Raw genomic sequence first — 13824 nt, 5'->3', positions numbered from 1 at the left:
ATATTCATTCAATCTCAATTTAAATTATCAATCCTCATTGTTTTCAAATCTCAAACAATAACCTGGAGCAAGTGGGACGAACCCCAACCCTTACTACTACCCAGGTATCAGAATTACATTCATTCAAAACTCTATAATTAACTCATTTATCATAAACATCCTTTTCCGTCTCATACCCGGAGCAAGTGGACAACGCCACTGCCTACTACCCGGGGTTACACATCACATTTCAACATCTTCCATTATTATCCATTTAACACATTCATTCATTAATCATATATGCAATTATTCTCAGCCATAATCAATAATGGCTTTGCCGTGACCCGGCAATAACTCAACCATCCGGCTTATGGTCCAATCAAGAACCAGCCATTTATCAATAAATATAGCCCTTCGGCTCATGACATACACGGTACTCCCACCGTCATCCTCCATATCTCATATAATCATCGTTGATCATCATTGATCATAAATTTTCCCCTTGCTTCACTCGCAAGTTACCACATCCCCTAGTTCCTTTCTCATTGCTAGGCATATCATAATGATTTAATACATAAGGGGTGAGATCGGAGGCTTAGAAGTATGAGATTTGGCTTTTAATACTCAAAAATCAACTTTGGGATGAAAACAGGGCCACGCGTACGCGTACTCCACGCGCACGCGTGGATGGCCACAAAACTCATCGGCGCATACGCGCCATTCACGCGGACGCGCGGATTGAAAAATAGATAACGACGCGTACGCGTCAGCCACGCGTACGCGTGGGTACACTTGCGCCCCAGGCACAAGACTGGCACAACTCTCGGGAAAATGGCTGGGCAATGGGTGCAGCGCATCGACGCGCACGCGCACACCACGCGCACGCGTGGATGGTGCCTTCTCGAAGAACGACGCGTACGCGCCAAGTGCACCTACGCGTGGAGGGTCATTCTGCTAAAAATTTTCTAAGTTAAAAGCTGCAGAATTTACAGATTCAACCCCCAATCTTCCGACGGACATAACTCTCTCATTTTAAAGTGTTTTTCACCCGTTCTTCGAACGACATGGACATCCCGGATCCAATTTCATTTCTAAACAGATTTGACACAAAACAGAGATCCGTAGTCCAAGTTATGTCCCGTCAAAGTATGCCCAAAAACCATGTTTTTCATACAAAACCACAAAGTGCCATTTTCAAACAAGTCATTTTCAACTCTTTTCAAGATCAATCAAAACATGCCAATTTCATCCCTTTTCTTTGAAATCAATCAAAATATATCAAATTCAATATCAAGCCTCCTCAACTCATACATTAACACTTTACTACGATTCACAAAACCGCCATATAACCATTTTTCCCCATTTCAAACAAATGGCTAAATTACAAACACATCAACATGTCATACATCCTTCGTCATCTCAATTTCCAACAATACTATTTCCAATCAACCATCATTATACATAATCAATATCATAATCACTATCACGTGGTATCTCCCACAAATCAACCTTAATCATTCCTCAAGCATATATCATAATATATATACCTCTCATGCATCATCATACCATCAAGACATCAATAATCATAATCACATATATGACCACATAATATTTCTCAACCCAAAACCAAACATACCTCATCTACATAATTTCACCCAAAATTACCAAATTCCACACTTCAACTCCTCAAACCTTATTATTCAACAATCAACCCAATCATTCGCATATTCATTATCTGAAATTCATCCAATCACTTGTGTCATCATACAATGCACACATCAACTTACCTTCCTTACCTCTTTCCGGCCTCCGGCACAAAATTTACGGCCTCCGGCCCAATTTCACAATTTAAATGCATAAACCACAAATTAATACTCATTACCCAATACATCAAATTTTCAATACACCAAGCATACAAGGCCACACCATTCTCAACCCAATCATCAATTCACATTACATACCAACTATGCATATAAGCATGAACCATTTACACAATCCAAACTTAATCCTAGGGGCATCTAGCCTAGAAATTCTCATCACACCACACGGTACTTAAATGAAACTTAAACCGTACCTCTTGTAGCCAAATCAATTGAGCCTCTTCTTTGGAAGTCTCCACCAACCTTAGTCCCAAGCCTCACCAAAGCTCCTCAAGCAACACCAATCTCCCAATCGTGCACCAAAACCATCAAATGCACTAACATAACCAATATTACATACATACATCAACCTAGGGCTCATAAAGATGATAAATCACAAGGGTTTGAGCACTTCTTACCTCAGCCCATATGAATTAGGGATAGAACCCACTTAGAATCCATGTTGGAGTATCCCTAAACACCCAAAATCACAAGATTTCAACACTAACTTCCCAAAAACGTGTAACAGTGGGGAATTTCAAAAACTGGGCAGAGATGAATGGAATACTCACCACAAAACTTAGATAGAATTGTAGAGGATGAGAAGAGCGATGCGTGGCCGCAAACGGCTCGTCAATCGGAGCTCCGTAGCTCAAGTTATGGTGATTTGAAGATCAAAGAGAGTTAGGTTTTCTCTCTTCTCAATTCAGCGCCCCACACACCTTCTTTAGGGCAAAATGAGCTGAAATGCTCATAACTAATATTTATATATGTTGGGTCTTGGGCCCACTTAGGCCCGGTTCACTTATTTTTGTCCGTTGGCCCAATTTTGGACCAAAACCTTTAAGATTAGCGCTCTAAATCGCACTTCAAATATTTCTACCTCCCCTAATTATAATTCCTCATTTCTTAATCTTATTTACTCATAATCAACTTTCTCAGCTGCAGTACCAGACAGGTCTCAGCTGGTACTGCCGGTCAAAATTCCACTACGCACTTTTACGCAGAAAACTATGTCTTCCGACTTGGAAAAATTCACTGAATCCAAATATCATATTGAAATCATCAAATTCCAATTGCCAAATCTTCCAACCATATTCGCTCCTACTTACTCATTATTTAATTAATTTCGGTTAGACCGGGTATTACACATTAAATAAATCTCATGCAAATACAAAGAGGGCAATCACAATTTCGTCCACCAGTATACATTCATCCTCAGCATTGGTTTCACATCCGATGGAATAAGCTTCAACAAGATTCTTATTGTCACTTGGTGTAGAGTTATCTTCAATGATGGAACTTTCCTCTTATTCAACTTCCCCTAATTCTTTAACTATTCCTTCATCTTCAAGGGTCTCTACCTCCTCCACCTTTTGGGCCTCCTCTTGCTTCTCTTGAAGTATGGATATGTGAATCTGATCCATTAAGTCCCTAAGACGATCCCTTCTCTCTTGTTCTATGTCACTAGCATAATAGGGATCGTGTTGCTCTTGGATTGATGGATATGGGTGTTCTTTCATGGAGGGTGATGGTGGGATGGAGAGATCATTATGTGGATCCACATGGGATATAAGAGCTTGGAGAGTAGAGGTGAGACCAGTGAGAGTAGAGGTAAGTGTGGTTGGAAGCTCTCTTTGTCCTTGGCGAATAACACTAAAGGTATCATCTATGGCAGCTTGGGGTGGATAGGAGGTTTCATTTGTTGGGAGAAAAGACTCATAATACGAAGGTGGTTCTTCTTGAGAAGGGTATGGAGATGGTGTATATTGAGGTGATGGTTCTTAGGAGTAATTGTGTTGGAATTGGGGTGGTTCTATGTATGGTTCGTATGGTTCATATGGTGGTTGGTATGGTGGATAAGGGTTAGGATCATATGGAGGTGTTTGGTTGAAAGAGGCTTGTGAGTATGGTGGTTCAAAATTATATTGAAGAGGGGGTTCATAGGCATATAGTGGTGGTTGTTGGTAGTCACAAGGATGTCCACCATATCCATTATCTTGGTATGCATCAAAGAGTAGTTCTTGTTCATAGTGCATCGGAAGAGGTTGTTGCCAAGATGGTTGTCCATAAGCTTGAGGCTCCTCCCACCTTTGATTGTCCCATCCTTGATGCATGTTCTCTTTGTAGCTTTCATTCCCTACAACATAATTTGAACCAAGTCCATAGCCAAATGGGTGATAATTCATAGTAACAAGAGAAAATAAAATCAAAAACTAATAAGAAATAATGAAAATAAATTCCTAAAACTAGAAACAACTAACAAAGAAACGAAAAGGCAAACATATTCACAATATTCACAATAACCAATAATAAGGCACACATTTGCAATTCCCCAGCAACGGCGCTAAAAACTGACGGAGGAAAAATGTCGATAAAGATTTTCACAAAATTATTGCGCTGCAAGTATTGTTCTAAACCGACAATTAAACCTCAGTCAATGTTTAAATTGTTTGTCACAAATACAAACCCAATAAAATTAACCGAAGTATTTAACCTCGAGTCGTCTCTCAAGGAATTGCAGGAAAGTGTATTTATTATTGGTTATGAGATTATCTTTTTGGGTTTTGAGTTTAATAAGCAAGGGATGTAGATAACAAGAAAATAAACAAACAACTAAGAAAAGTCCTAGTAAGGGTTGAGAATCGGAATTCCTATCCTCATTATCACTGTCAATTGTGATGGTAATTGCAAATTACTCCCACTTAATTAACCTCTAACAATTGAAGGAAAGTCAAGTGAGCAAATCAACATGAGTTCATAAGTCCTAATCAAAGATTAGAGTTAGTGAAACTCAAGCCAACTAGCATCTTTCAATCACCAACCAACAAGAGACTTTGACAATTCAAGAGTCTCCAAATTACTCAATCTAAGCTAAGAATATAAAAATCTCTTTTAAAATCCATCCAAACATTATATCAAACACTTGGAAGGCACAAAATAAAAACATAGAAAACTAACAAGGAATATCAAATCTAAACAGCCAATTGCAAGCATCAATGACTAACAATTAAAGAGAGTAAAAATAAACATAGAAAACATAAATTACATTAAAAGAAATCAAACGTAACAAGAGCTCATAAACATAAAAATAGTGGAAAAAGGAAATTAACTAGAGAAGAAGATGAACTAAAGTGCTTAAACAAATATAAGTAAGAGAAAACTAAATTAAAGGAAGATTGAACTTGAACCTAAGGAGAAATTGAAAGAAGAAACCCTAAACCTAGAGAGAGGAGAGAGCCTCTCTCTCTAGAAACCTACATCTAAAACCTAAATTGTGTATGAATGTTAGTTTAGTGATTGAACGATTCCTTCCAGCCTCACTCTGTAGCCTCTAATCAGTATTTTCGGGTCTAAAACTAGGTCAAATGTAGCCCAAAAATTGCTCCCAACATTTTCTGCAATTGCATCACGTGACGCTTTGTCACGCGTACACGTCGCCCACACGTACACGTCCCTTGAACAAATCCCTGATCACGCATACGTATCGCTTGTCACCTGCCCCAATCATGCTTACGCGTTGTCCACGCATGCACGTCGCTGCCAAATTCTCCAAACTTCAATTTCTTGTATTCCTTCCACTTTTGCATGCTTCTTTTCTATCCTCTAAGCCATTCCTGCCTTGAAAAATCTAAAATCACTTAACACACATATCACGAAATCGAATGGAAATAATAGAGGATTAAAATTAGCAAATTTAAGGCCAAAGAAGCATGTTTTCAATCATAGCACAAAATTAAGAAGGAAAATGTAAAACATGCGAACTATATGCATAAGTGTGAGAATAATGGATAAAATTCACTCAATTCAATGCAAAATAAATCATAAAATAGTAGTTTATCAGTCACCTATAACCTATGCCTTCAATCTAGGTTGCATCGAAAGAAGAGGAATTATGATCCAATTGACATTCAAAGCATTGACACGGTAGATTTTTGGGTAATAGCAGATGAAGATGATCCTGAATATACTAATGGAGATGTTGAAGATATTGAAAGTTTAATATTCACTGATAATGATATGCCTTCGTATCCTAATGGTGAGTGACATAGCAAACTTTGTTTCCTTCCATAAAGATACATGTCATTAATATTGATTTCTTATTGAGTTTTCTTTCTATTTTATTAGATGGAGGAAACATGGAAGTTGAAGTGGATATGCCTGATGTTGTAATTGAATTCTCAAATACTTCTTTTGGTGCTATTTCTGAAGATGCTGGCTTTAGATTATCTGTTTATGATGGAGACATCGGAATACTTAATTATGATTATGACTTCTGATGAGTAGTGTCTTTGTTTAGTGAAGTATTGTTTGTTGAATATTGTTTCTTTTGGTTGCAAAACATTGGGTTTGTCATTTATGTGCATTTTGATTTCTTTAGTTATAAACTTTGATATTTGAAGTTGTTTATGACCTTTTAATGATAAATTATGTATTGTTCATTTTGTAAAATTGTTAAATTTTGAATCTTATTAGTTTAAAATTTATTGAATTTAACTTTTTAAAATTATGTATTGAATTTTTTTTATAATTTTATTCTATATTTAATTAAACCGGTTCAACCTCGGTTGAACTATTGAACCATTAAACCAGTCACTTGACCGGTTCGATGACTTGTCTGGTTCTCGCAACTTTAGTGATACTTTCTCAAGCCCGATATGAATGGACGAACTTGCATCTACAGGATTTTAAATCCATAAATGAATATAATTCAGTAATGTTTCGAATCACCTCACGAATGAAATTATGTGGGAAAAAGATATTGGATAATGATATGTTAGAGAAAATTTTTTCGACCTTCCATGCCTCGAATGTGCTCCTGCAGCAGCAATATCGAGAAAAAGGATTTAAAAAGTATTCTGAGTTAATTTCTTGCTTTCTTGTTACTAAACGCAATAATGAATTACTTTTAAGGAATCATGAAGCGCGCCCAGCTGGCACCGCCCCATTTCCTGAAGCAAATGCGGCAAATCATAATCCCGGAAGAGGTAAATGGCAAAGTTTTAGTAACAAAAAAAATTATAGAAGGAAGAATAATTATATTCACAAGAAAGGTTCTCACCAGAAGTATGATAAAGAAAGAAACAATGGGCAAAATAAATCAGCAGAGGATAAATATTTCCGTTGTGGTGGAAAGGGCCATTGGTCACGTACCTATCGTACCCCAAGGCACCTAGTCGATCTTTATCAAGCATCTTTGAAAAAAAAATGACAAAGAAAAGGAAACAAATTTTGTTTCAAATGATGCTGAAAATTCCACCACTCATTATGATATATCTGATTTATTTGAGGATCCTAAAGAAAATATTGGTCATTGATGAGCGGATAATTTGTATGCTTTTTGGCATTGTTTTTAGTATGTTTTTAGTATGATCTGGTTAGTTTTTAGTATATTTTTATTAGTTTTTAGTTAAAATTCACTTTTCTGGACTTTACTATGAGTTTGTGTGTTTTTCTGTGATTTCAGGTATTTTCTGGCTGAAATTGAGGGCCCTGAGCAAAAATCTGATTCCGAGACCAAAAAGGACTGCAGATGCTGTTGGATTCTGACCTCCCTGCACTCGAAGTGGATTTTCTGGAGCTACAGAAGCCCAATTGGCGCGCTCTCAACGGCGTTGGAAAGTAGACATCCAGGGCTTTCCAGCAATATATGAGAGTCCATACTTTGCCCAAGATTTGATGGCCCAAACCGGCGTGGCAAATCAGCCTCAGAATTTCCAGCGTTAAACGCTGGAACTGGCATAAAACTTGGAGTTAAACGCCCAAACTGGCATGAGAACTGGCGTTTAACTCCAGAAAACGTCTCTACACATAAAAGCTTCAATGCTCAGCCCAAGCACACACCAAGTGGACCCAGAAGTGGATTTTTACGTCATTTACTCATTTCTGTACACCCTAGGCTACTAGTTTACTATTAATAGGATCTTTTGAGATTGTATCGGTACCTCATGACACTTTACACGTTTTCTTTGTGTACTTTCCACAGCATGAGTCTCTAAACCCCATGGTTGGGGGTGAGGAGCTCTGCTGTGTCTTGATGGATTAATGCAACTACTACTATTTCTCATTCAATCATGCTTGCTTCCATTCTAAGATAATACTTGTTCTTAACCCGGATGAATGTGATGATCCGTGACAATCATCATCATTCTCAACTATGAACGCGTGCTTGACAACCACCTCCGTTCTACCTTAGATTAAGTAGTTATCTCTTGGGTTCTTTAACCGGAATCTTCGTGGTATAAGCTAGAATTGATGGCGGCATTCAAGAGAATCCGGAAGGTCTAAACCTTGTCTGTGGTATTCTGAGTAGGATTCAATGATTGAATGACTGTGACGTGCTTCAAACTCCTAGCAGGCGGGGCGTTAGTGACAGACGCAAAAGAATCACTGGATTCTATTCCGGCCTGACCGAGAACCGACAGATGAATTCTGCGTGCTGTGACAGAGCATATGCAATCGTTTTCACTGAGAGGATGGGAGGTAGCCATTGACAACGGTGAAACCCTACATACAGCTTGCCATGGAAGGAGACTTGCGTGTTTGAAGAAGAAGACAGTAGGAAAGCAGAGATTCAAAAGATGGAGCATCTCCAAACCTCAACCTATTCTCCATTACTGCAAAACAAGTGATCATTTCATGTTCTTTAGCTTTTCACAATCAATCCTGATAGTTTCTGATATCCTGACTAAGATTTACAAGATAACCATAGCTTGCTCCAAGCCGACAATCTCCGTGGGATCGACCCTTGCTCACGCAAGGTATTACTTGGACGACCCAGTGCACTTGCTGGTTAGTTGTGCGGGGTTGCAAAAGTGTGATTGCAATTTCGTGCACCAGTCATTTGATCAATGATGGAATAGTTTAATATATGTGTTTGTTAAGTATTCATGTGAATAAATAATGTAAGAAACTTTTTGTTAAGTTTTATGCATTTGAATTTCAAGTGTGATATATATGAATAATGTTTGACAAAATATTTATGAATTTCAAAATTACTGAATGTGCCAAGATAATAATAATAAAATTTTTATACTATACTTCTTATAAAAATATTTTCAATCAAGGAAATGATTTTACTGCGTAGATATTTCTACTCATTTTATTATTATTTGTCTTTGAAAAGAATGGCAAGGACATATAGTGAAGATATTTACCTTGTGGATAGTGCGAGTTCGCACACCATTCTCAAAAGTAATATATATATATATATATATATATATATATATATATATATATATATATATATATATATTACCCATCTTGTGCCAAAAGAAGAATATGTTAATACTATTATTGGCTTGGGCAATGTGATAGAAGGCTCCAGAAGAGCTATAATTTTGTTTCTTGGAGGAACAAAATTCACAATAAATAATACACTATTATCTACCAAGTCTCTGAGGAACTTGTTAAGTTTTAAGATATTCGCCAAAATGGATATCATATTGAAACAATGAATGAGAGAAATCATAAGTACTTATATATCACAACTCATGATTTAAATAAAAATATTATATTAGAAAAGTTACCCTCACTCTCATCTGGGTTATATTATACCAAGATTAGTGCAATTGAATCACATGCAATTGTAAACAAGAAGTTTACTAGCACAAATGAATTCATTATTTGGCACGACTGATTGGGTCATCTGAGAACTACCATGATGCGGAGAATTATTGAAAATGCCCATGGACATTCACTAAAGAACCAGAAGATTCTTAAATCTAGTGAATTTTGTTGTGCTGCATGTTCTCAGGAGAAGTTAATTTTAAGGCCATCACCAGTAAAGATTGTATTTGAGTCCCCAGAATTCCTAGAAAGGATTCAAGGCGATATATGTGGACTTATTCATCCACCATGTAGATCTTTTAGATATTTTATGATCCTAATAGACGCGTCTTTGAGATGGTCACATGTGTGCTTATTGTCTTCTTGCAACCTGGCGTTTGCGAGATTACTTGCTCAAATTATTCGATTAAAAGCACAGTTTCCAGAAAATCCAATCAAAGCAATTCGCCTTGATAATGCTGGTGAATTTACTTCCCAAGCCTTTGATGCTTACTATATGGCTAATAGAATAAGTGTTGAACATCCAGTAGCTCATGTTCACACACAAAATGGGTTAGCAGAATCACTTATTAAACGCCTCTAATTGATTGCTAGACCCTTACTTATGAGAACAAATCTCCCAACCTTAGCTTGGGGGCATGCTATTTTACATGCCACAGCACTTACTTGTTTGAGGCCAATGAGTTATCATCAGTTCTCTCCTATGCAATTAGCTTTTGGCCAGCAGCCAAATATTTCCCATGTGAGAATATTCGAATCTGCGATATATGTTCCCATTGAACCAGTTTCTCGCAAAAAAATAGGACCCCAAAGAAAATTAGGGATATATGTTGGATATGATTCTTCCTCTATAGTGAGGTATCTTGAGATACAAACTGGAGATGTATTTAAAGCCCGGTTTGCGGATTGTTATTTTGATGAATCGAAATTTCCAACATTAGGGGGAGAGAATAAGCTTCCTGAAAAGGAACTTAACTGGAATGCATCATCCTTAATGCATTTAAATCCTCGATCAGGGCAATGTGAACTAGAAGTTCAAAAAATTATACATTCGCAAAGAATAGCAAATGAATTGGTTGATGCATTTTCCGATACAAAGAGGATAATCAAATCTTATATACCAATGAAAAATGCTCCAATTCGAATTGATGTCCCAGTCGGACAAATTGCCACCGAAGCAAGTTCACGCCATAAGCGTGGCAGGCATGTCGGTTCCAAAGACAAAAATCTTCGAAAAAGAAAAGAGGTAAATATTATTCCTGTTGAAAAAGACATAGTAAAGACACCTACAGTTGTCCAAAATTCTGATATAGTTTTAACACCAGAAGACGTTCAGGTACCTGAAATTGTGAAAATGATGAGATCTCGATAAATTATGTCTATACAGGAGAGAAATGGAACCGAAATAAGACAATTGTTAATGAAATATTTGCATATAATGTGGTATCAAATATCATGCATGAAAGTAAGGATCTTGAGCCAAGATCAGTCGAAGAATGTCGACAAAGGAATGATTGGCCAAATGGGAAGAAGTCATGAAGGCTGAGTTAGACTCACTTGCAAAACGTGAAGTCTTTGAACCTATAGTTTGTACACCGGGAGATGTAAAACCTGTTGGATACCGATGGGTATTTGTGAGAAAACGAAATGAGAAAAATGAAGTTGTACGCTACAAAGCTTGACTTATGGCACAAAGTTTTTCCCAAAGGCCCGGTATAAATTATGAAGAAACATATTCCCCTGTAGTGGATGCAATAACATTGCGTTATTTGGTCAGTTTAGCCGCATATCATAAACTACATATGAATTTAATGGATGTGGTAACAGCTACTTATAGGGCTCATTAGATCATGATATCTATATGAAAGTCCCTGAAAGACTAAAGATATCTAAACCATCCAATGAATATTCACAGGGATTATACTCAATCAAATTTCAAAGATCCTTATATGGTCTAAAGCAATCTAAACGAATGTGGTATAATCATCTTATTGAGTATCTGGCCAAAAATGGATTTAAGAATGATGATATCTGCCCATGTGTTTTCATAAAGAAATTTGCATCTGGATTCATTATTATTGTTGTGTACGTTGATGATTTAAATATCATTAGAACTCCTGAAGAGATTCCAACAACTATAAAAGCTCTAAAAGAAGAGTTTGAGATGAAAGATCTTGGAAAGACTAAATTTTATCTCGGTGTGTAGATCGAGCATACGAAAAATGGAATCTTTATTCATCAAACAATATACATAGAAAAATCTTGAAAAGATTCTATATGGATAAGTTACATCCATTAAGTACTCAAATGATTGTAAGTTCTTTGGATGTGGAAAAGGATCAATTCCGTCCTGATGCACGGAATTGTTCGCTCCTTGGCAATGGCGCCAAAAACTTGGTCGCACTAAATCGTGATTCACAACTCCGATACAACTAACTAGCAAGTGCACTGGGTCGTCCAAGTAATACCTTACATGAGTAAGGATCGATCCCACGGAGATTGTCGGCTTGAAGCAAGCTATGGTCATCTTGTTGATCTCAGTCGGGCAGATTCAAATGGTTATGAAATTTTAGTAAATAAAAGATAAACAAAACATAAAATAAGATAGAGATACTTATGTAACTCATTCATGGAAATTTCAGATAAGCGTTTAGAGATGCTTTGTTGCCTCTGAACCTCTGCTTTTCTATTGCCTTCATCCAATCATGCGTACTCCCTTCCATGGCAAGCTGTATGATCCTCTCTATGAAAATGGTCCTCTACGGTTTCTGTACGGCTAATCAACTGTCGGATTTCTCGTCTCGGATGAAAAATACCAGGCACAGCTACCGCATGGCTAGTCATCTGTCGGTTCTTGCAAGTGTCAGAATAGGATCTCTCTATCCTTTTGAACACTGTCACTGCGCCCAACATTCGCAAGTTTGAAGCTCTTCATAGTCATCCCTTCCCAGATCCTACTCAGAATACCATAGACAAGGTTTAGACTTTCCGGATCTCAGGAATGTTGTCTATTGTTCTAGCCTATACCACAAAGGTTCTAATCTCATATTCAGATTCTCTATTGTCAGGAGAGACGATGTGAATTGTTGATTAGAGACCCAAGAGAATATACTCCAGCTGGCGTCCAATGACTACGTTGAACATCATGTAGAGCACTGTGGTTGTCAGGTACGCTGATCTTGGCTAAGCGATTACTGAAGATAGTGGGTGATTGTCACGGGTCACCCCTTCAGTCTTGACTTAACTGAATTAGGTACGAGAGTATATCTTGGAGAAGAAGTAGGCGTGAATTGAAGGAAAAATAATAATACTTTGCATTAATTCATGAGGAACAGCAGAGCTCCTCACCTTAATCTGTGAGGTGTAGAAAACTCCACCATTGAAAATACATAAAAACAAGGTTCAGGCATGGCCGAATGGCCAGCCTCCCCAAAAGGCATAATAATTCGAAAAATAGGGAAAAGAACCCCCCTATACAATAGTAAAAAATGCTATTTATACTAAACTAGTTACTAGGGTTTACAGAAAAAAAGTACTAAGTGTAAATAGTGCAGAAATCCACTTCTGGGGCCCAATTAGTATGCGCTTGGGCTGAGCATTGAAGCTTTCACGTGCATAGGCCATTCTTGGAGTTAAACGCCAGCTTTAGTGCCAGTTTGGGCGTTTTACTCCAGAAAAGGGTCTCTGAGGGGCGTTTGGATGCCAGTTTGGGCCATCAAATCTTGGGAAAAGTATGAACTATCACATTGCTGGAAAGCTCAAGATGTCTACTTTCCAACGCAATTGAGAGCGTGCTAATTAGGCTTCTGTAACTCCAGAAAATCCATTTCGAGTGCAGGGAGGTCAGAATCCAACAGCATCTGCAGTCCTTTCTCAGCCTCTGGATCAGATTTTTGCTCAGGTCCCTCAATTTCAGCCAGAAAATACCTGAAATTATAGAAAAACACACAAACTCATAGTAAAGTCCAGAAATGTAAATTTTGCATAAAAACTAATAAAAATATAATAAAAATTGAATAAGACATACTAAAAACTATGTAAAAACAATGCCAAAAAGCGTATAAATTATCCGCTCATCACAACACCAAACTTAAATTATTGCTTTTCCCCAAGCAACTGAAAAAAAATGGGATAAAAAGAAGAGAATATACTATAAACTCCAAAATATCAATGAAGCTTAGTTCTAATTAGATGAGCGGGACTAGTAGCTTTATGCTTCTGAACAGTTTTGGCATCTCACTTTATCCTTTGAAGTTTAGAATGATTGGCATCTATAGGAACTCAGAATTAAGATAGTGTTATTGATTCTCCTACTTTAGTATGTTGATTCTTGAACGCAGCTACTTTATGAGTCTTGGTGACCCTAAGCACTTTGTTTTCCAGTATTACCACCGGATACATAAATGCCACAGACACA

At 37.4% G+C, this 13824-nt stretch overlaps 1 protein-coding gene across 1 annotated transcript in view; it reads left to right on the top strand.

Annotated features, from left to right (window-relative positions):
- LOC140173647 (uncharacterized) overlaps positions 1-6118 on the top strand; it is a 117979-nt gene extending 111861 nt beyond the window's left edge. The window contains exons 4-5 of the mRNA XM_072198146.1: positions 5711-5877; positions 5967-6118. Of these exons, the coding sequence (XP_072054247.1) occupies positions 5711-5877; positions 5967-6118 (319 nt within the window). The remainder of the gene's footprint in view (positions 1-5710; positions 5878-5966) is intronic.
- The last annotated feature ends 7706 nt before the right edge of the window (positions 6119-13824 follow it).

Source organism: Arachis hypogaea, chromosome 6 (genome assembly GCF_003086295.3).
Source record: "Arachis hypogaea cultivar Tifrunner chromosome 6, arahy.Tifrunner.gnm2.J5K5, whole genome shotgun sequence".
Classification (NCBI taxonomy): domain Eukaryota; kingdom Viridiplantae; phylum Streptophyta; class Magnoliopsida; order Fabales; family Fabaceae; genus Arachis; species Arachis hypogaea.
Note: the sequence above shows the minus strand (reverse complement) of the source record. Positions and strands in the feature narration are given on the sequence as shown.